Source organism: Lissotriton vulgaris, chromosome 7 (assembly GCF_964263255.1).
Source record: "Lissotriton vulgaris chromosome 7, aLisVul1.2, whole genome shotgun sequence".
Taxonomy (NCBI): Eukaryota; Metazoa; Chordata; class Amphibia; order Caudata; family Salamandridae; genus Lissotriton; species Lissotriton vulgaris.
Genome location: NC_141695.1, coordinates 1773115020 through 1773137846, shown reverse-complemented (window position 1 = coordinate 1773137846; position 22827 = coordinate 1773115020). Strand labels below are relative to the sequence as shown.

At 47.7% G+C, this 22827-nt stretch overlaps 1 protein-coding gene across 6 annotated transcripts in view; it reads right to left on the bottom strand.

Annotated features, from left to right (window-relative positions):
• The window catches only part of CBLC (Cbl proto-oncogene C), a 216203-nt gene that overhangs the window by 94328 nt on the left and 99048 nt on the right, over nucleotides 1-22827 (bottom strand). For all 6 annotated transcript variants that reach the window (XM_086933142.1, XM_086933140.1, XM_086933141.1 and 3 more), the window contains exons 5-6: nucleotides 21202-21339; nucleotides 15660-15747 (exon numbers count right to left, since the gene is read on the bottom strand). In XM_086933142.1, coding sequence (XP_086789268.1) covers nucleotides 15660-15747; nucleotides 21202-21339 — 226 coding nt within the window. The remainder of the gene's footprint in view (nucleotides 1-15659; nucleotides 15748-21201; nucleotides 21340-22827) is intronic.

The window sequence follows — 22827 nt, the reverse complement described above, 5'->3', positions numbered from 1 at the left end:
CAAATGAAAGGACACAACACAGGATATATAGTCAAAATATATATGTATTTATTTCTAAAGCAATCCATTGAACTCTTTATGAGCACAGAAGCACAAGCGCATAACAAGTACTTAATATAACATACAAAAGTTGCACAAATATGGATAGGGCCGGGTGGCACGCTAAACCATATACTAAAAAAGTGGTATAAGTACCACAACACGAACAATGCTAAGGCCTAGGGCCTTGGGAATCGCTGGGGCTACACTGCACTAACAATGGTTGGGGAGCAGGAGGCCCACAGGATGCGTGTGCAGTGTCTAAAGGCACACGTGTGCACACATTGAAGTCAATGCGTGGGTAAAAATAGAAAGTTAAAGGTTTGGGAGTCTTCTGACTGGACTAGGACCTAACCACTTGAAACTAGGACACTAGGAGAGTGGCTCTTTACAGGAGCACCGCAGTACTCGCGTTACCTAACCCACAGGAAGCGGGTGCATAGGTCCCAAAGTGTGTCGGGTTTCTTCGTGGAGTTCTATGGAGCCTGGAGGAAAAGATGCTGCAGGCAGCCAGGAGAGAAGAGTCCGGGTGGATCCAAGGGTGGATTGACGATGAAGAGTACCTGAAAGCAGAGGGGACAGAGTCTGGGTCACTAGCCAGTGACCAGGAAGGAATCAGGTGCTGATGGGAAGCTTGTCTCTGCAGCCACGTGGACCAGGAGGCGTCGATGACAACCAGGAGTCAGGCACGGACTGTCTCACAAAGGCTCTCGCTGTTGGCGGTGTCGGCTTCAGGATTGGAGTCAACAAGCCTTGGCAAAGGCAACCCACGCAGGATACGATGTAGGCTTCTTACTCAGACCAGAAAGGTCTGAGGGGGGGTACAAAAGAGGGTGGTGATGGACGGGGATAAAAAAACAGAATGGATTTGAGCCCACAGAAAATCACGAAGCAGATGCCTATCACAGATTTCGCCTGTGCTTCAAAAGTCAATGCTCTGTCCAACCATACGCCTACGTTTATAACCGCTGACTTGGAACGTGGAAGGGGTACAAAAGGGGGTGTTGATGGACGGAGCATCTGAATCAATCAAACACTCACACCCAGTCAAAAGATCTGGGCTTAATCCATCACCGTTCTTTAGCCCACTCTGCCACCCCAGTTCAGACATGGCTATATGCAAATCAGTCTGACCCTGTGCCTCATGGGAACAGTCCAGCCCGAAAGGTCTGAGGGGCTGCTTTTTTTGAGGGAAGCAAGGGCCAGTCTGGAGCAACCAAACCAGCAGTGTAGATTCAAAGGATCGTTGCCAAGATGGCCACTAGCCAACAGGCAAGTGACCGGGCAGACGCGTCGAGCAGGAAAATGCAAAAGGGCCCCACGCAGAACTCGTGGAGGGTGCAGGGCTGATCTTTGGTGCAGATGCTGCTCGGGGCTGGGGCTTCTCAATCCCCAATGCACAGCTTCGAGGAGGCCTTGGGGGCTGCGGAGTCAGCAGGTCGCAGACTTTTCAAGATGGCCGGTCCCACGTCTCTCGTTGCCTCCACGGGTCTCATCTTTGCAGGGACTGTGGATCGGGCTGTTGGATGTCTGGGAATCCGGTTCTTGTCAGGCTCTGGGCTCGGGCTCCGGCAGGAGGCGGCGACAAAGCAAGCCGTTGATTGCTGGATGGTGCCTGCTTGTGGAGGGTGGTCACTCCTTGACCACAAGGGAGATTCTTCAGTCGTCTTCTTCAAGTAGATCGTCGAAGGTCCAGAGTTTCGTTTCAGAGTTTCAGTCAGGATAAATTTTTGGACTCAGCTCCTACCTATACACCAATCTTAGGGGCTGGATTACCTGCTAGGTCCCTCCTATGGGTGGGACCAGGGAAGGGTGTGGTTACACCCCTTTACCTTTGTCCAGTTTCGCGCCAGAGCTGGGGCTGGAGTGCCCCAGCACCGGTTTGAACTGGCCCATGCATGGGACACCTTGTGTGCCCCAGGCAGTGACTTAACCCTTTCAGCCCTCCCTGTCCCAATACACAAAATCCTGTCTGGGGTGGTGCTAGCACCTCCCAAGGCAGGAAACCTATTGTCCAAGCCTCCCTCGCTGGAAGGACTCCCAGCAGCAGGAGGTCAGACTTGTGTCTGTGGCAGCAGCATCCATTTTGTGATGCTGAGGCTCTGGTTAACTTTAACCGGGAATAGTAGGAACAACATGTCTTCTCCCTCTAGAAGGGTGGAATGCTACCCCCGTCACCAGAACCAGCGAGGGGGTAGTATTCCAAATCCTATGACACCTTACACGACATGTTTTGATAAAGCCAAACCAGAGTTAGCATTTAACCGGGAGGTTCATAATGCACTTAAGAGTATATGGTATGGCAATATCCTAGAACAGCTATAAGGACATGGTTCCGAAAGCTGCACACAGGCTCAGCTCATGCTAGAGCACCATCTCACATAAAACCAAGCACTCTGCCTCCAGGATTGTTAAGGCCTACCATAGAAGTGACTTATAGGTGTATATGTGTCTAGATATAAGGTTAGATATAGGTATACTTTATCTAAAGCAAAGGGTGATTACACCACCTTGCCCCAGCTGAGTGATCAGCCAGTTGTGTCAATTTGGGTGGCCAGCCAGGGGTGGCATGTTACATGCTGCAGCCCCTGGTAGGCCTTGGATGCATCTTTGCCCTGGGTACCTATAGTACACTGTACAGGGGCTCATAAGGTGACCCAGTATCTAATTGGAGATGTACCTAGGCTAGGGTACATGGAGTCCATTTTAAAGAGAGAGCAGATAGCCCGGGACCCTGATTAGCAGGATCCCAGGCCAACTAAGTCGAAAACCAGCTAAACACTAGGCAAAAAATCTGGGGTAACCAAAGTCAGGTATCCACCTTCCTACACAGAAGGCACGTACTCATTTCGGTATTCACAGTAGGCACTTACTTATTTTGGTATGCACAGAAGTTAGGAGTCCCAACCTTACTACTCCTAAACTGAGAAAAATCATAATTTTAATACTTTCGGTATTCACAGAGGCATTTAGGAGTCCTAAAGTTAGGACTCCTAACTTCTGTGAATACCGAAAAGAGTAAGTGCCTTCTGTGAATACCCAAATGGTAGTAAGTTTAGGATTTTGTATTAAGTCAGTTCTGTGAATTGGGCCCCATGAAATTAAATACCACTGGTGGATAAAAGCATCAATTGTGGCATCCTCGACTCTGGCAGTGCAAACATGGCTTCAGCACTACCATTGTAGCACAAATCTAGCAAAGTAAAAAGTACAAAGCATAAACCCTTTAGACAGTTCCAAACCTGCAATTTATATATTAATTAGTCACGCCTTTGTAGGCCGTCTAGCCCACAAGGGATGAGTGCATTATACTTGAAAGTAGGCTTTGTAGAACTGTAGTGTTGACATGACCTTATAGGTATTAGCACCAAGAAGCCATTTTCACTATAGAAAGCCTGGCTAGCTCATGGAGGAACACTGGGAATCAATATCAGGTGCTATCTCAGGATTAGGACGAGCTAGAAAAATAATTAAAGAACTGTTTGTAATGGTTTCTAAAAATCTAATTTAATAATGAAATTGGACTTTTAATAAATGTTAAGAAAAAATAACTTTTAGAAAGTAACATTTTCTCTACCTGAAGTTTATGGAGGCTAATTTGCATTGACTCGCTAGCTTCTCCCAGCCAGTGATTAGCCTCGAGTATGAGTGAACTGCTTCTCAGGAGCAAATAATAGACTGACCTGAATGGGTAGCGATGACTCCTCTGTACTCCACATACGATGCAGGATGAGGGCTGTCAGCATCCTTTCTGACACTAAAGGTTCAACTCTTGCGTGAGTGTCAAACCCTCCAGTTCCCGGTATTGGTTTCTGGTCATCGTCCACAAATAACAATCTAATGTCTTACATAGAGCCTCATCCTTATTGGCCCATGAAACTGATCATCAAGCCTCTCGGTTGCCGAAATGTTGACAGAGTTAACTTTGGAGGGCAGAGGAAGTAGCAATACTTATTATGGGAAGAGCTGAGGTCCATCTCCGGCAGCCCTGCCAAGTGCCACCCATCTTGGATTAGCCAAACACATTTTTGTCATTTTCTTGCCTCTTGCAAGGACCCAAAATTGTCCCATAACGTGTGGCTCTAGGTAGGACTGCAAAGGATGAGCCAATCAGCTTATAGGTAAAGATTGTGGGGTGCATCAAACATGCATTATTCTAGGATCAAAAAGAGGTAGGAGTTTTCAGGTTTCATACACAGTAATTTGCATAATGATGGCATCACAGATAGTGATATCACATAAAATTTAACCCGACCAAGATAAATGCAGTAAATTACCTCACAAACACATGACCTAAACCAGATCCTAAAAACAATCGTGGGGTGGAATGGCTAGGACTGAAACCTACCCTACCTCGTCTAGCCATTGGCGACCCATTCTTTATTCACCACCCAGATTTAGACTCAAGATTTACCGCTGCCCTTTGCAGTTCTCTTCAACTTCGGTCTTAGAGTCATTACTATGACCACTTTCATCCTTCACTCTACTCTCAGGCCCACATCAGGCCCACAGCTTCACCCATCCTCACTCAAGGCCAGGAATTCTGTGGTTATTCCTGTGAATCTCCTCTCTGTCCCTCCCCAGGTGGGGCCCCACAGAGCGGTCTTTTGCAGCACTGGGACCCTCACCTGCTGCAGAGGATCCTGTCACCTTCTTACAGTGGAAAACAGTCTGACATCTCTAGCGAACAAATAGTCAACAAGGCACAGACCGACAACAAGGCACAGATGGAAAAAACAGAAAGACTGGCAGAACAGACCAGCAGAATAGCAAGGCTCTCCCACTGGACCACCAGGGATGAGGCTCAGGCAGGAGCCTGCGAGTGGGGATGGCCTCGAACACCTACGTGAACCAGAGAGGGGCTGGGGGCAGAGGCTCAACGACGGAGCTGAACAAGGGGAAAGCAGTTTCCCTGACCAGGAGGTTAGGTGATGATGGGAGTAAGGGTAAATCCAGGTACGGTGATGATGGGAGGTAGGGTGATGCCATGTAGAGTAATGTGAGACAGGGTGATGACAGCAGGCAGGGTTATGTGATGTTATCTTATAAAATTTGTAGAGCGCATGGTTGCTCCAACAATTGGGCATCCTAGCACTAGTCTCACAAAGAACAAGCAGTACAGAACAACCTAACAAAAAAGTACCACTAGGGGCATTTAAGAGGAAAACAACCAGGTCTTCAAACCTTCCTAAGGGACCAGTGGCTTCGAATCCTTCTAAAAGATAAGGGGGGTACATTCCAGAGGGCAAGTGCTTTAGCACGAAAAGAGCGGCCTCCTGCTCTTACTCTCTTAACACGAGGAGAAGAGGCCAGGCATAGATCAGCCAGGCACAATAACCGAGAGGGAAGATATGGAGATTGCAGATTGAACCATAAAGAAGCCCCCTTGGGAGAAGATCTTGTGAGCCATACAGAAGGTTTTAAAGAAGACACATTTATCCACAGGCAGCCAATACAATCTGTGAATATGGACAGTGACTGGGCAGTGTTTCGGGAGAGAAAACAACAGCATAGCCAGAGGATTTTGGGCCAGTTGGAGTCCCCGTATCACAGCCTTGTTAGTTCCCAGGTACAAGATGTTACAATAGTCCAACCTGGAGAGGAGTGCTGCCTACCTGATGACTTAGGTGAGGGGATAAAAAAACAGAATGGATTTGAGCCCACAGAAAATCACGAAGCAGATGCCTACCACAGATTTCGCCTGTGCTTCAAAAGTCAATGCTCTGTCCAACCATACACCTACATTTATAACCGCTGACTTGGAACGGGGAAGGGGTACAAAAGGGGGTGTTGATGGACGGAGCATCTGAACCAATCAAACACTCACACCCAGTCAAAAGATCTGGGTTTGATCCATCACCGTTCTTTAGCCCACTCTGCCACCCCAGTTCCGACATGGCTAAATGCAAATCAGTCTGACCCTGTGCCTCATGGGAACAGTTCAGCCCGAACTACCAAGCCATGCCTTCCCTGGACCGGAAACAAGCTTTCGAGGACCGGTTTCTGGCATTCCAGCCGTCTTCAGCCCGGCTTGCTTGAATCCAGTGGCAAAGTGAGCAAGGGAGGGCGGAGCAGCTGGGAGGCGGGAACGGGGTGGAGAGGACGGGCTCCGAGGCACAACAACAACAAAATGGCTGCAAAAGCGAAACCAGAACAGGTTGGGGCACAGACAGGGGTTACGCTCATACAGCCTGATTGTGCCAGTGCCTCTGCCCACAGAGTAACCCCTGTCTGTGCCGCAACCTGTTCCGGTTTCGCTTTTGCAGCCATTTTGTTGTTGTTGTGCCTCGGAGCCCGTCCTCTCCACCCCGCTCCCGCCTCCCAGCTGCTCCGCCCTCGCCCCTCCCCCCTCCACTAATCACTTATGACAGATGCTTTTGCGCGCAGCGTTCACGCACAGCGAACGCGCCCCATGCGCGCCGAAGGTGCGCCAAAGGTAAGCCCGTCTACGTCCGTCCGCGCATGGACCACGCCCAGCGCCATACCCCCTGGCCCCTGCAAAAGCCACTCCGCCCGCTCAACTTACGACACCTTAACCCTCTCAGCCCTCAACCTCGGCCGACCACCTAACTGCTACCAAGCCGCCCCAGGACACACCCACGGACCCCTCACCTGCCACTCCTGCAAGTTCGACTGCATCTGGACCAACACCAAATCCACAAACTCCAAACAGAGCCCCAACACTAACCACCTGAAATGCATCCTGCTCAACACCCGCTCGGTCCACAGACATGCCATCGAACTCTGGAACCTACTCGACACTACATCGCTGGTCGTCGCCTTCCTTACAGAAACCTGGATGAACGCGTCATCAGCGCCCGACATCGCCATAGCCATCCCGGAAGGCTACAAGATCATCCGAAAGGACCGAACCAACCAAACAGGAGGAGGCATCGCCATCGTCCATAAAAACACCATCCGCATCACGGCCAATACCGACAATATCCTCGCTACCGCCGAAAACCTTCACTTCCAGATCCACACCGACCCCAAGACCACACTCAGAGGCACCCTCATCTACAGACCACCAGGACCCCGCACACAATTCAGCGAAGACATCTATGACTTCATCAGCCCACATGCCCTCCCCTCCGAGAACTACATCCTACTGGGAGACCTCAACTTCCACCTGGAAAAGAAAAACGACTGCAATACCACCACCCTTCTGGACAACCTGGCCAATCTCGGACTCAAACAACTTGTTGACACCCCCACCCACCTTGCCGGACACACGCTCGACCCCATCTTCACCTCCAGCAAGCACATCTCCTTCGATCACACCACAACTCTCCATTGGACGGACCACAGCTGCGTTCACTTCAACTGCAAAAAGACCACCAGCCACAACCAATTCCCCGAAGAAACTGGAACAAAATCACCACCGACCAGCTCCTCACATCGCTTCACCAAAACCTTCCTGACAAATCATCGGACCCAAATCAAGCAGCCACCAACATCACACTATGGATCACCAACAGCGCTGATGAACTTGCACCCTTGAAAAATCATCAAATCAAGCAAGACAGCAAAAAAGCCCCCTGGTTCAATGACGACCTTAAGAAATCCAAGAAGCTCTGTCGTACCCTCGAGAAAGCCTGGAGAAAAAACCCAACCACCGACAACCTGGCCTCCTTCAAGAACGCCACCCGCAAACACCACCAACTCATCCAATCCACCAAGAAATCCGCATTCAAGGATCGACTCGACAACAACGCCCAAAACAGCAAGGAACTATTCAACATCGTCAAAGAATTTACAAACCCCACCACCGGCACCAACGACATCACTCCCTCCCAAGACCTCTGCGACTCTCTAACCTCATTCTTCCACAACAAAATCGCCGACATACATAACAGCTTCAAAAACCAGCCCGAAGACCAGCCCACTCCACCTACCCACGAACCAAAACCGCACTCTAACAACCTTTACGCCTGGAACCCAATCACCACCGAAGACACCATCCGCCTGATGAACTCCATACACTCAGGATCGCCAACCGACCCATGTCCCCACCACATTTTCAACAAAGCAGACTCGATCATCGCACGCCATCTCCGCGATGTCATCAACTGTTCCTTCAACTCCGCTACCTTCCCGGAAAGCTGGAAACATGCCGAACTCAGCGCCCTTCTGAAGAAACCCACAGCAGACCCCACTGAACTTAAGAACTACCGCCCCATCTCGCTACTTCCATTCCCTGCCAAAGTCATTGAGAAAGCCGTCAACAGTCAGCTCGCCGCCTTCCTTGAATCCAACAAATCCCTCGACCCCTCACAGTCCGGCTTCCAAGCCAAACACAGCACCGAAACCGCCCTCATCGCAGCAACAGACAACATTCGCACTCTACTGGACAACGGAGATACAGCCGCCCTCATCCTACTTGACCTCTCCGCAGCCTTCGGCACAGTCTGTCACAGCACCCTCATACAACGCCTCAGCAACGTCGGAATACAAGGAAAAGCATTGGACTGGATCATCTCGTTCCTCGCCGGAAGAACCCAAAGAGTCCGCCTACCCCCTTTTAGATCTGAAGCCACCGAAGTCATCTGCGGCATACCTCAAGGATCATCACTCAGTCCCACCCTCTTCAACGTTTACATGAGTCCCCTCGCTTCCATCATGCGCCAACACAACCTCAACATCATCTCCTACGCAGAAGACACCCAGCTGATCCTCTCTCTCACCAAAGACCCAAACACTGCCAAAACCAACCAACACGAAGGAATGAAAGAAGTAGCCGTATGGATGAAGAACAACCGTTTACAATTAAACTCAGACAAAACGGAAGTCCTCATCTTAGGCTCTTCCCCCTCTGCCTGGGACGACTCTTGGTGGCCACCGGCCCTGGGAACCGCACCCATACCTACAGATCACACATGTAACCTGGGCTTCATCCTGGACTCCTCCCTCTCGATGACCAGACAAGCCAACGCCGTCTCATCATCATGCTTCAACATCCTACGCATGCTCAAAAAAGTCTTCCGTTGGATCCCCACCGAAACAAGAAAGACGGTCATTCACGCACTGGTCACCAGCCGACTGGATTACGGAAACACCCTTTACACCGGAACCACAGCCAAACTACAGAAAAAACTCCAACGCATCCAAAACGCCTCAGCCAGACTCATATTGGACATCCCTCGTCAAGCTCATATTTCCGGTCACCTGAAAGACCTCCACTGGCTCCCCTTCAACAAGAGAATAACGTTCCGTCTCCTCACCCACGCACACAAAGCCCTCTACGACCTAGGACCCGAATGCCTCAACACGCGACTGTCCTTCTACACCCCCACCCGCCAACTACGATCGTCCAATCAAGCCCTCGCCACAATTCCGCGCATCCATAGATCCACCATGGGGGGAAGATCCTTCTCCTACTTAGCGGCCAAAACCTGGAATTCTCTCCCCACCCACCTTTGCCTTACTCAGAACCACCTCTCCTTCAGAAAGCAACTTAAAACTTGGATATTCGATAAGTAAAAGCACCCCCTCCCCCAAGCGCCTTGAGACCCTCTGGGTGAGTAGTGCGCTATATAAATTTATGAACACATGAACACTTATGGCGGCCAAAAGCGGTACAAAAGGGGGTGGTGATGGACGGAGCATCTGAACCAATAAATCACTCACACCCAGTCAAAAGATCTGGGTTTGATCCATCACCGTTCTTTAGCCCACTCTGCTACCCCAGTTCAGACATCGCTATATGCAAATCAGTCTGACCCTGTGCCTCATGGGAACAGTCCAGCCCGAACTACCAAGCCATGCCTTCCCTGGACCGGAAACAAGCTTCCGAGGACTGGTTTCTGGCATTCCAGCTGTCTTCAGCCCGGCTTGCTTGAATCCAGTGGCAACGTGAGCAAGGGACTCCCGTCTGAGCATACCCTGCCACACTTATGGCGGCCAAAAGCGGTACAAAAGGGGGTGGTGATCGACGGAGCATCTGAACCAATCAAACACTCACACCCAGTCAAAAGATCTGGGTTTGAACAATCACCGTTCTTTAGCCCACTCTGCCACCCCAGTTCAGACATGGCTATATGCAAATCAGTCTGACCCTGTGCCTCATGGGAACAGTCCAGCCAAAACTACCAAGCCATGCCTTCCCTGGACCGGAAACAAGCTTCCGAGGACCCGTTTCTGGCATTCCAGCCGTCTTCAGCCCGGCTTGCTTGAATCCAGTGGCAAAGTGAGCAAGGGACTCACGTCTGAGCATACCCTGCCACACTTATGGCGGCCAAAAGCGGTACAAAAGGGGGTGGTGATCGACGGAGCATCTGAATCAATCAAACACTCACACCCAGTCAAAAGATCTGGGCTTGATCCATCACTGTTCTTTAGCCCACTCTGCCACCCCAGTTCAGACATGGCTATATGCAAATCAGTCTGACCCTGTGCCTCATGGGAACAGTCCAGCCCGAACTACCAAGCCATGCCTTCCCTGGACTGGAAACCGGATTGGTTCAGATGCTGCGTCCATTACCAGAAACCAGTCCTCGGAAGCTTGTTTCCGGTCCAGGGAAGGCATGGCTTGGCAGTTCAGGGTCGGCGTGGGGAAGCCTCCGGGTAACCATGTGCTTTAGAAATAAGCATAGAATAGAATACCAGTTATGGTGATGCCATTTTTAGTGCACAAGGGAACCCAAGGAAGCAATATGCTAGGGACCTTAGGGTAGTTATATCTTTAAACAGGACAGTGGTCCCTGTGAGAAGTTGGCCTGACATATAGTGCTCACTATTCTAGTGATCACTGTGTATCAAACCAAACGACCCTTATTGATGATTGGTTGTAAGTCAACCTTATAGACCAGCTATCCTAGTAGCGTGGACAAAAGCAGTCTTCAGGCTAAACTCTAGAGGGCGCGTTAAGCCAGCTGTTTTACCATCACATATACCCCTTGAACACCAAGTGAAAGGACACCACACAAGTTGTTATGAAAATAAAGGATATTAATTTATAACACAACAACCCTGGACTCTTTATGAGTCAGGGAGCTAAGCACAATACAAAACTCTTACGAAAATACTTCAAGTTGCACAATTTACACAAATGCCCGAGGGGCACGAAAAACCATATACTCTAAAAGTGGAATGCGAAATACTAGCAGGTAAGTAACAAGATCCAGAGACTTCAGGATCGCTAGGACTACACTACTGAACCCTAAGGTTAGGAGCAGGAGGCCTAGGGAGATCGGGTGCAGAGTGTGCACTCTCACGCGGGATGCGGGACAAAGTCTATGGAGGCTAGTATTTCTAAAGTCACTGTTTTCGGACGAATCCGACTAGGTAGACTTAAAACGAAAAAGGATCTGGACACTTAGATAGTGAACCTGCGTTGGAGCACCGAAATGCTCGGGTTACCTAGCCCAGGGGCTGCGGCTGCATAGGGTTCAAAAGACGTCGGGAATCCTCGTTGTAGTCTATGGAGCCTGAAAGAAGAAGTTGCTGGCAGGTAACCAGTGAAGATGTTCGGAGTGATCCAAGCCTGGATCGGTGATGGAGACGACCTGAAAGCAGAGGGGACTCAGTTCTTAATCACTAGCCAGTGATTGTGTGGGCACCAGGATGGCACCGGAACAAGTCACCTCGACCAGGTGAGTGGGCGACGCTGGACTCTGCAGTCACACGGGCCAGGAGGCGTTGTCGGCGACCAGGCTGGAGGTAAGAGCTGTCCCATGAGGGTGTCTGCTGTCGGCGATGCTGCACCAGGATTGGAGCAACAAGCCTTGGCTAAGGCAAGCCCACGCGGTGGAGTCAAGATGGCGTCTGGAGTGGACCAGGAGGGTCCGGGTGCTCCTCTCTTGGAAGGGAGCAAGGGCCAGTCTGGAGCAACCAGACCAGCGGTGTAATCGTCGTGGTGCGTTGGCAAGAGGGCCACTAGCCAACGAGCAAGTGACCGGACCATGCGGTAAGCAGCAAAGAGCAGAAGGGCCCCACGCAGATCTCGTGGATGCTGGAGGACTGGACTTCGGTGCTGGAGCTGCTCTGGGTTGGGGCTTCTCAAACCCCAGTGCACTCACTCGAGGATCCCTCGGCGGTCGTGCTGGTTAAGCGTCGTGCAGGTTTAGAAGATGGCCGGTCCCTCAGGTCTCGTCACACCCACGAATGATGCAGGTAGAGGTCAGAGATGCCAGGGAATCCGGGTCTCGTCGAGCTGGTCAGTCTTGATCCGGAGGATGGACGTGCAGCAAACCGCAATGCTTAGGTGATGCCTGCGGGTGCAGGGTGGCTACTCCTTAGCCACAAGGGAGAGTCTTCAGAGAAAGTCAAGAGTTCCTTTCGTGGGAAGTCGTTCAAGATTATCTAATTTGGGAAGGGGGCCCGCTCCTACCTTTATTCTAAGAAAAGGGGCTGGCACGCGACTAGGTCCTGCCCATGGGTGGGACCAGGAGGGGGGTGGTTACACCCCTCTCCCTTGTCCGGACTTTCCCCAGCTCAGGGGCTGGGGTGCCCCTGGAACTGGTTTGAGCCGGCATAAGCACAGTGAGCACCGGGGTGCCACTTAAGTCACCTTTCTCTCAGCCCTGCCTACCTGGGATAACCAAACCCCTGTCTGGGATGGTGCTAGCACCGCCCCTGACAGGAAACCCTTTGTCCGAGCTCTCCTCGCTGGAAGAACTCCCAGCAGCAGGAGGTCAGACTTGTGTCTGTAGTGGCAGCATCCATTTTGTGATGCTGAGGCCCGAGTTAACTTTAACCGGGGTTCACAGTTACATACATGTCGTGTCCCTCTAGAAGGGTGGAATGCTAACCCCGTCGCCAGAATTGGCGAGGGGTTAGTATTCCAATTCGTATGACACCTTACTCGACATGTTTTGATAAAGCCATACCAAAGTTAGCAAATAACCGCGAGGATTATAATGCATTTAAGAGTATATGGTACGCGTTATCATGGAACAGCTATTAGGACTTGGTTCCGCAAGCTGCAAACGGGCTCAGCTCATGCCAGAGCACCATCTCACATAATTCCAAGCACTCTGCCTTCAGGATTGTTAAGGCCTGCCATAGGAGTGACTGATAGGAATACATGTGTCCATTTTAGGGTTAGATATAGGTATACTATATCTGAAGCAAAGGGTGATTACACCACCTTGCCCCAGCTGTCGTGCAGCCAGTTGTGTCAGATTTGAGTGGCCAGCCAGGGGTGGCAAATACATGCTGCAGCCCCTGGTAGGCCCTGGGTACACCTATGCCCTGGATACCTAAGGTATGCTGTACAGGGACTGATAAGGTGGCCCAGTACCAATTGGTAAATGCACCTAGGGTACATGTGAGTCAATTTAGAGAGAGAACAGCTAGGCTGTGGGTCTGATTAGCAGGCCCACAGCCAGGGAAAGTCGTAAACCAGTGAAGCAAAAAGCAAAAATCGGGGGTGACCATAGGATTGCAGACCCCACTCTCCTACAGTCCCTAGACAAGGGACGCTATACTCTTTGTCCAGCCGGACAGATTTATTTTCTAGTAAGCAATTTACAGGAAACTTTAAAAGGTGATAGGAGCAGGACACCAGCCGATGTCAAACTGACACACTAAAGAAAAAGACAAACAAGGCAACTCATCAGTCTGTGTAGTCAATTCACAGTCAGACGATAATAATTGCACACTATTGCTGGCATCAAATAATACATTCCATATACATATAGTGTGACACAGTCGACGGTGTTTCGAACCTATGAGTTAATAAAGGTTCATCCTCAAGACATTAAATATATGCCTTCTACTTTTATAAAGTTGTAAAAAGTCGCAATTAACTTTCTCAACCCCTGCATGGATGGCACAGATGACAATAGCCTGAGTGTTTAAGAACTACCAATTAAGCAGCAATGCAGCCTCCGCAATTTGATGATTTGCTGAATCAAACGAAGACGGGCCGACAATGCGATCCGCGTCTACGGGTGAAATTCGTCCTACAGCTGTTATTTGTGACTTTTTAAAACTTTATAAAAGTAGAAGGCATATATTTAATGTCCTGAGGATGAACCTTTATTAACTCATAGGTTCGAAACGTCGTTTCTTAAGTCTCCTACAGATGGGCAGGTATTCATATTCCATCGAAGTGATAGTTGGTACCATGATGTCCAGGTCTTCTTGCCAGCATGTGATTAGCCGTCCCCAACCTGGAGAAAGGGCTTTGAGACACAGAATGTGTGGTGATGCTGTCACAAGAGTGATTGGCGCGATACAAATACAACATTGTATATTATGTTGGGAAAGATAAGTTGAAGAGGTGGCACTATCGGAGACTGAAATTAAACATCCATATTTAACCGAGCGTGAGACAGTTTTTAAATGATGATGCCGTTGACTGACATGAATTATATGAAGGTGGATGCTGTCGGGGTGTTGACTGACCTTGGCACCAAGGTTGACTATCCGTTAAATGTGGAAAGAGAACACGGATGAGGGAGGGGGACTGATCCATGGTGTAAACAGCTCTAAAACCGAAGTTTTCAAGTTATGGACATGATCATGTCAACAACGGGTGATGGTTTGAAAAGTGTTAGGTGGATGAATGAGGTGCAGCCACCATCTGTGGTGGCTCTCGCCCCACATCCCCAGCTAGGTCACCACCAGACTAAGAAGGGTAAAAAACAAAAATGAAGGCAGCATCTGTGCATTCAGGATCTGGAACCACATCCCAGCATTCCACGAGAACCACCTAAAGGCTGCTCCAACTTAGGAAAGAGTTGCAGCGGCGACTCTTTAAACAACACTACATCACGGCGCAGTAAAGTGCGCGGCTCCATTCTCGGAACCCTTGCCTAGAATTAATCTCTATTACATTTCTGCCTTTGGGTTCAGCTGCCTGTCAGGTTTGATGTGAATGCTCTGATCTAACGCCGGATCCCGACCTCTCCACGCTGGAGAGACATGATTGAACAATCAATGGAATTGCTTCTCTCTATGATGAAGTCTTGTTACTTACTTGGCAGGCCCAAGGCCGTTACAACAATCCAACTTAGAAACAAAGCAGTCAGGTGCAATAGTGGCTTCATGTTTTGTGGGAAGGAGGTGTGGCAGGGCCTGGCTTAACAGAAATAAAACGTAGAAGATACTACAGCCCACAGAGTTGAGTTGAGCAATAAGGGTAAGGTCTTGATCCGGTGCGTGACCTTAGGGAGCGGTAAGGGTGCTGCCCCCACTCTCACCGAAGGGCCGGATGGAGCCGTCCTAATGCTCTCTGTTTCTTCCAAGTCCATTGTTTCAATAACATGTGCATTTAACTTAGGTCGCTGCGCATGATCATCCACTGAACTTCTCAACTTCATCTTGGTGACTGGTGACCTACTGGACTTATGCGTCAAGTGTAGGGGTCAGTATTTGATCTTGTGGCCACAGGTTCAAATCCCTGTGGGTCCACTCAGACTTTCATCACTCTGAGGACGATAAAATGAGTACCAGTGAGTTGGGCAACATAAAACATCTGTTATTCAGTGCAAGATACCCTTCGCCGTGATTGTGTGCTTTACAAATATGCATGTTATGTTATGTCTTTATGTTGTGTTGTGTTAGGTTATGTAGGTATGAAGATTGGGCAGGAAGCATGTTATCCAGTAACATCCGCTTTCGAGAGCACTTCACACTGAAAAGTTTGGTTGATCCGAGACAGAGCACTCACTGACCTTGGTCACCTCAATGCAGTTCTTGGAAGAATGTCGACTCAGGTGGGAGAGGTCAGGGTTGACACTCCTTCCATCCGGGTACAAGTAGCTGTTCAAAGGGAGACACAAAGACTGCAGGTTTAGTTCAACTAACTTTACTGGTCAGTAGCACATTGTGTATCAGAACCCACCATTAACAGACTTTAAACGTCAAACTAAGCAACCACACACTATTTAACCATAAACTACCAACCTACAGACCAGGTATGACGTAACCAATGAGGCAGAACAGCAAGACACACCAACCAAAATCAGGATCTGTATATTAGAACCAACAGACAACAAACAAACTAATATCAAGATCTGTATCTTAGGGCCAGCAGACAACAACCTAACCAACAGAAGGATGTATCTGTACATTAGAGCCAACAGACAACAACAAATCAACTAATATCAGGATCTGTACATCAGAGATAACAACAAATAAACTCATATCAGGATCTGTACATGAGAGCCAACAGACAACAAAAAATAAACTCATATCAGGATCTATACATGAGAATCAACAGACAACAACAAATAAACACATATCAGGATCTATACATGAGAGCCAACAGACAAATACAAATCAACTAATATCAGGATCTGTACATTAGAGATAACAACCAATCAACTAATGACAGGATCCGTACATTACAGATAACAACAAATAAACTCCTATCAGGATCTGCACATCAGAGATAACAACAAATAAACTAATATCAGTGTAGGAGAGTAGAGTCTGCTTCCTATGGTCACCCCCACTTTTTGCTGTGATTCACACAGGGGTCCTCTTACAGGATGCCCAAACCGAAGTTCAAAAGGGCTGTAGCCAACCCCCTTCTGTGGGACCTCTCTGTAAGCAAACAAAAGGAAGGGCAGCAGGATGTCCCATCTCCGCCTAAGCTTTTCAAGGAGACCCTTAATCATGCCCTTTAAAGTCTTGTTGAATCTCTCAACTAGACCATTGCACTGTGGATGATAGGGTGTGGTGAACTTGTAGTTCACTCCACACTCCTTCCACATAGTAGTCAAATATCCAGACATAAAGTTTGCACCTCTGTCTGAGACAACCTCCTTCAGAAAACCCACTCTTGAGAAAACTCCCAGGAGGGCTCTTGCCACAACAGGTGCTGTTGTGACCCTTAGGGGAATAGCTTCTGGGTACCTGGTGGCATGATCCACTACCACCAGAATAAACCTGTGCCCAGATGCTGTTTGGGGATCCATTGGTCCAACAATGTCAATCTCTACATGTTCAAAGGGAACCCCCACCACAGGTAGTGGTATTAGGGGGGCTTTGTGGTACCACCTGACTTGCCACTGGCTTGGCAGGTAACATAGGAGCGACAAAACTCCTTGGTATCCTCTGACATAGGAGGCCAGTGAAAGTGAGGGACAAGCCTGCCCCAAGTCTTGTTCTGGCCAAGATGTCCTGCAAGGGGAATATCATGGGCTAATGTAAGAAGGAAGCCCCTGAATGCCAAAGGTATGACCAATCTCCTGGAAGCACCAGGCTTGGGGTCTCTAGCCTCTGAGTACAGGAGCCCATCATCCCAATAGACTTTGTGGGTCCAACTAGCATTCCCTGCAGCCTCAGCAGCAGCTTGCTGTCTGAGGGGTTCAAGAGAAGTTTAAAGGTATGAATCCTGTGAGACAAGATGCATTCCATTCATGCACTCCTTTATAACTTTCATAAATTTTCATAAACCAATATTTGATGATCAATAATTCATTTATTCATAGCGAAGTTTTTTTGAAGATTTCATTCTTTTCAAAAAGTGTAATACATCATATTTCCAAATTATAGTGTTGCCCAATGCATTTCAAGCATATAGCCCTTCCTCAGGGGACTTCCATTATATCTAGAAACAATAATCATATGTCGTCATTAGTACCTTAATGAAAACATTGTGAATGACATAGAGTCAATGTTTATATATCACGCTGTAAATACATAATAAGAATGAAAATACGTAAGTAAGAAAGTGGTCTTATCACCCTGCATGTCTTTCTAAAAAACGTACGTGTTCTGTAAAAAATATGTAAAGACCCAAAGATTGGGCACTGACCTTCGCACTCGTAGTGTGGCGTGTAACGAGTTAGCTGCAAAAGTATAAATGAAAATATAAATGAAACTGAATTCGTTTAAGTAACGCGGAACATGTCAGACATATTGCGTCTATTTTTTAATACGGTAACTGGCCGTATCTTACCGGGTCCGTAATGTGGTTGTTCCTCCCTCGCTATGCTTGGCGTGCGGCGCTCTATACCGCCGCACTCTATGGTTTAAAACCACTATGGTTACGGCGTTTGTTTATGTCTGACGCGATGGCTGCGTAAACATAGAAAACGGTTTACCTGTCAAATGTGATTACTCCATGTCCACAGAACATAGACCTTTTATCGTATATAGTTGCATGTAGGGCACGGAAAAATAATGAAAATTAATAAAAACAGTGATAAATCGTGATAATTAAATGTAAACTGTGTACATAGCAAAACGTACGTAAATATCACATCTTAATCACAAAGAGTGCTTATTTCATATGTTAGATGTGGGTTGAGAATACGTCAATACATGTTCATATTATGAATGCAGCTAACTCGTTACACGCCACACTACGAGTGCGAAGGTCAGTGCCCAATCTTTGGGTCTTTACATATTTTTTACAGAACACGTACGTTTTTTAGAAAGACATGCAGGGTGATAAGACCACTTTCTTACTTACGTATTTTCATTCATATTATGTATTTACAGCGTGATATATAAACATTGACTCTATGTCATTCACAATGTTTTCATTAAGGTACTAATGACGACATATGATTATTGTTTCTAGATATAATGGAAGTCCCCTGAGGAAGGGCTATATGCTTGAAATGCATTGGGCAACACTATAATTTGGAAATATGATGTATTACACTTTTTGAAAAGAATGAAATCTTCAAAAAAACTTCGCTATGAATAAATGAATTATTGATCATCAAATATTGGTTTATGAAAATTTATGAAAGCTATAAAGGAGTGCATGAATGGAATGCATCTTGTCTCACAGGATTCATACCTTTAAACTACTAATACCTTAAACTTGGAAGCCCAGCAAGATTACCATTCGTCGCACCAACGACAATATCAATACTTAGTAAGTAACTTTGTTTACAATACTTACCAGGAGTGCGGAACCTACCACGATTTATTTGGGTTCAAGAGAAGGGCAGTGCAACTGCGCCTGCCTCAGATCTGCCCTGGAAGGTCCCCCTGTCCCAAGAAACTCAACCTGATCAGGCTCAAGCTCTTCTAGGACAGTTCCTTCTAGGGTCTCACAATCTGTTTCTTTGGAAGGCTGATCCTCTTCCTGAGGCAAGGGGGAAGACACTGTCTTAATCCTACTGCTTCTCCTCCTGGTAGGCAATTGTTCCATTGTTCCAGAATCCAGGGCCTGTTCAGTGTTGTAATTTCTGACCTGTGACCTAGTCACAGCAAGGACATGTGCTGATATCCCTAACATTTCTGCACGGGTCCTATACTACACTTCAGCACAAGCTGAAGTCTCCAGGTTATTTCAAAGCAAACCGGGAGGTCTGAGCTAACCACAGCCTTTTTGAGGCCAGTTACCCCTCCCCAAGAGAAATGAACAATTGCCATACTGTGAGTGGTAGTGACATTGCTAGCATTGGTCACTAGGTAATTTTCACCTAGTATGATATGTCCAGGGTCCACAAAGCCAGGCATCACCATTGTGACACTAGCACGCGTGTCCCTGTAGGCCTGAGCCACTTTGTCATTAATTAAAGGAGTCTGTCTGTACTTGCCCAAGTTATTGGGACTCACAGTAGAGGATATAATTAAGTCCCCATCACAGATCAAAACAGCTTGAGTTGGTATTCTGACTAGGCCAGAATCCATCTCAGTTCAGAGGGTTAACCATACTACACCCTTCTGTCATGAAAAACCCACCACTTGGAGCTGAACTAGGGGGAACAGTTGCCTTTGGGGCAATGGTGGCTTGAGCTGCCTCCTTCTTAGTGCATTCACTGGTCCAGCGAGTAGTAACCTTACAAATCTTGCACCATGGTTTCTTCAGGCCTTCTTCTTCTTAGATTGCTGGGAACCCACACCATTAGAAGCTTTTAGGGGGCCTTGTGAAGACTTCTGGTCTTTACCCTTCTCCCCACCCTTTTTGATCTTGCTTCTTTTGGTCACCACCTTGGTTCTGTACCTTCTGCTTCACCCTGGTTCTGACCCATTTGTCTGTCTTCTTTCCCAATTCTTGGGGAGAGGTCAGATCAGAGTCAACCAGGTGCTGATGCAATAACTGGTTCTGACAGTTGTTAAGAATTTCTTCTCTCATAATCAGATTATACAATCCTGCATAGTCACGTACTTTACTGCCCACTAGCCAGCCCTCCAGAGCCTTACTTAGACAATCTTCAAAATCAGTCCAGTCCTGAGTCTGTATCTTCTGGGTATCCCTGAACAGCAACCTGTACTGCTCAGTTGTTAGGCCAAACCCATCTATCAGAGCACTCTTCAGGACATAGTAATTGTCAGCATCCTCTTCTCTTACAGTGAGGAGATTGTCTCTACTTGTGTCTGCAAATGAGAGCCACACGATTGCAACACACTGACTCTGGGGTACCTGCTGTACTTTGCAAGCCCTCTCCAAAGCAGTTATCCATTTGTGGATGTCATCCCCAATCTGATAGGGAGAGACAATCTTGTTCAGGTTTCTATGGTCATGAGACCTTTCCCTATCTCTAGGAATTATGCTGCCACCAGTGGGCTCTAGCCCACTCAACTTTTTCTCTCTTTCAAGAGCCAGGGTCTCTTTTGCAAGGGTAACTTCTTGCCTCTTGATCCTAATCTTGACCTCTTTCATCCTAGCTTTGTGCTTTCTCCTCTGATGGGAAGTCATTTTCCTCTGAGCAGAGGAACTGGACCCTACTGAAGAATCAGAATGCTCAGAGTCACTGGAATGTGACCTGTGCCTTCTGTTTCCAGTGTTATGCCTACTGGGGTGAGCGGAGGGGGCCTGCCTTGGCCCTCTCCACTTCCAGATAGTCCTAGGTTGCCCAGGTCAGCTTCATCAACTGCATTCTGGTCAGAATCCTCAACAGAGACCAGTGGATCTTCTCCAGTGATATTTTCCTCTGTTGAGAGATGGGCCCCCTCTCTACCCCCCTGGCTACCTGGGTCTGATGCATTCTCTACATCATGAGCCACTAAGATATCTACCAGGTGGTTAAAGATTGGACTCTGTCCTTGTCTCAACTTTCTGACTGCACACAGCTCCTCAGTTCTTGAAAAGTGAATGAGTCATACTTAGAAGGCCCCCTCTGGGTTTCTTCTTGAAGAGCACCTCCCCAGACAGGCTGTTGTGTATTGGAGCAGGGAGGGCTGCATTCAATGAATGGTATATGACAAGTGGGTTGTGTGTTCTATGTGTGGTGGCAGACAGATCACTTCCTGTCTCTAGGTCCCCTTTAGATATATGGGAGCATACTAAGATATTCTACTTACAATTTCTGTCTCTCGCCTTCCATCAAGGACTGGACGAGGGGCTTGTTCTCTGGGATGGTCTGCAGGATGCTGCCATCTTTGTTGACATATCCAATGGCCCACTGTCCGAGCCGCGTGCAGCTCAGCCGGAAAATATAACTGTGAAGAAAAAGAAATGTGAGAGAGGGTGGAAGGAATGGAGGACAAATGGTAGAAGTGAGAAAGGGAAGAAGAAAAAAGAAATAAGGGTTAGTGGAAGGACAATAGACATGTAAGAAAAGAGGGAATGGTAAATGTGGACAGGAAGCAGAAAAATAAAAAGAAAACAAATAGGCATGGAAGAAAGGATATGAGAAGCATCGAGGGAAAATGAAGGAAGGAATGAAGTAGAAGTTAAAAAATTGGGGGGAAACTAAACAATATTATAAAAAAGAATGAGGAAGTAATTGAAAAATGTCAAAAAGAAAGATGTAGAGAGAAGAGAAACAATGGTATTGAGAAACTTTGTGATAATGTTTAAGGAATGAGAGAAGGGGTTAGAAAAAGAGAGAACATCAGGATGTTATCATATAACACAGACCTTATCTTTTCCTAAATGCCTGACTTTAAATGCCCTGGAGCCCCCGTGGCCTTCTCTCCACACTTCTCCGAGGCCATGTATTTTTATGAGAAGTGCAAACCAAGGAACCCAACAGAAGAGGGAAGGGGGCTGGACTGGCCTCAGCCAAACAAACTGTTAATATTGGAAAATACGACGTTGATGTACACCAAGTTATATGTACGTATAAAAAATAATTTACATCTCTGTTGTTGAATGTACTCATTGTGACCCACCCCCCCAACCCCATGTCAGAAATACGTGGTTAGGCAAGCCCTTTGACCACAGCCTGAAGCAACGGGATGACAGATCATGGTCGGTAGACACATAACCCTTAGACAAACACGTGAACAGGAAAACCCATATCGATCCCACAGATAGACAGCAACGCCAAAAAGGTCCCAGGAGATTGGCCCCAATAACATGTTAGGCAGGAGGTTTGCACATTTTCAAAACATCATAAAGTCAGATGCCACACTACATTAGGACCAAACAAACAATCCAAACACAGCATGCACATTACACACAGTGATCACACGCTCCCTATGCCGGACATCTAGACCTGCACACACTGACCCTGTACTGTGCCCACACAGGGTCTAGCCTCACCTGCGCTTCTTATCAGACACCTCAATTATGACCCTGTGACTATGCCCAAATTATCTGTCACCAAAGAAATGCATAAATCAGTTCATGATGCTTCATGTAATGTATAAAATGACGGCCAAAGCCATTGTGCTTTGAGACAGTCTTCAGACCCGAATCTGTTGTCGTTCATTTTTTTCAAAGCTAAATTTATATTCAAGCAACATTTTGGTGATTCAAACAGGAGAGATTGGTTTTACAAGCCCGGCTGCAGCCAAAGGAAAATGACCACACCTCTACATATTCACATCTACACAAAACGAACGGTGAGCAGATGCCGCAATTGATTGAAAGTTCTGCAGAATCTGGGGTATGGAGGACTGTCCTGAAGCTGCCGTCAGTGGGTAAATGACTATGGGCCCGATGTAGGTAAAATGCATTTACCGAATTTAAAATACCGATTT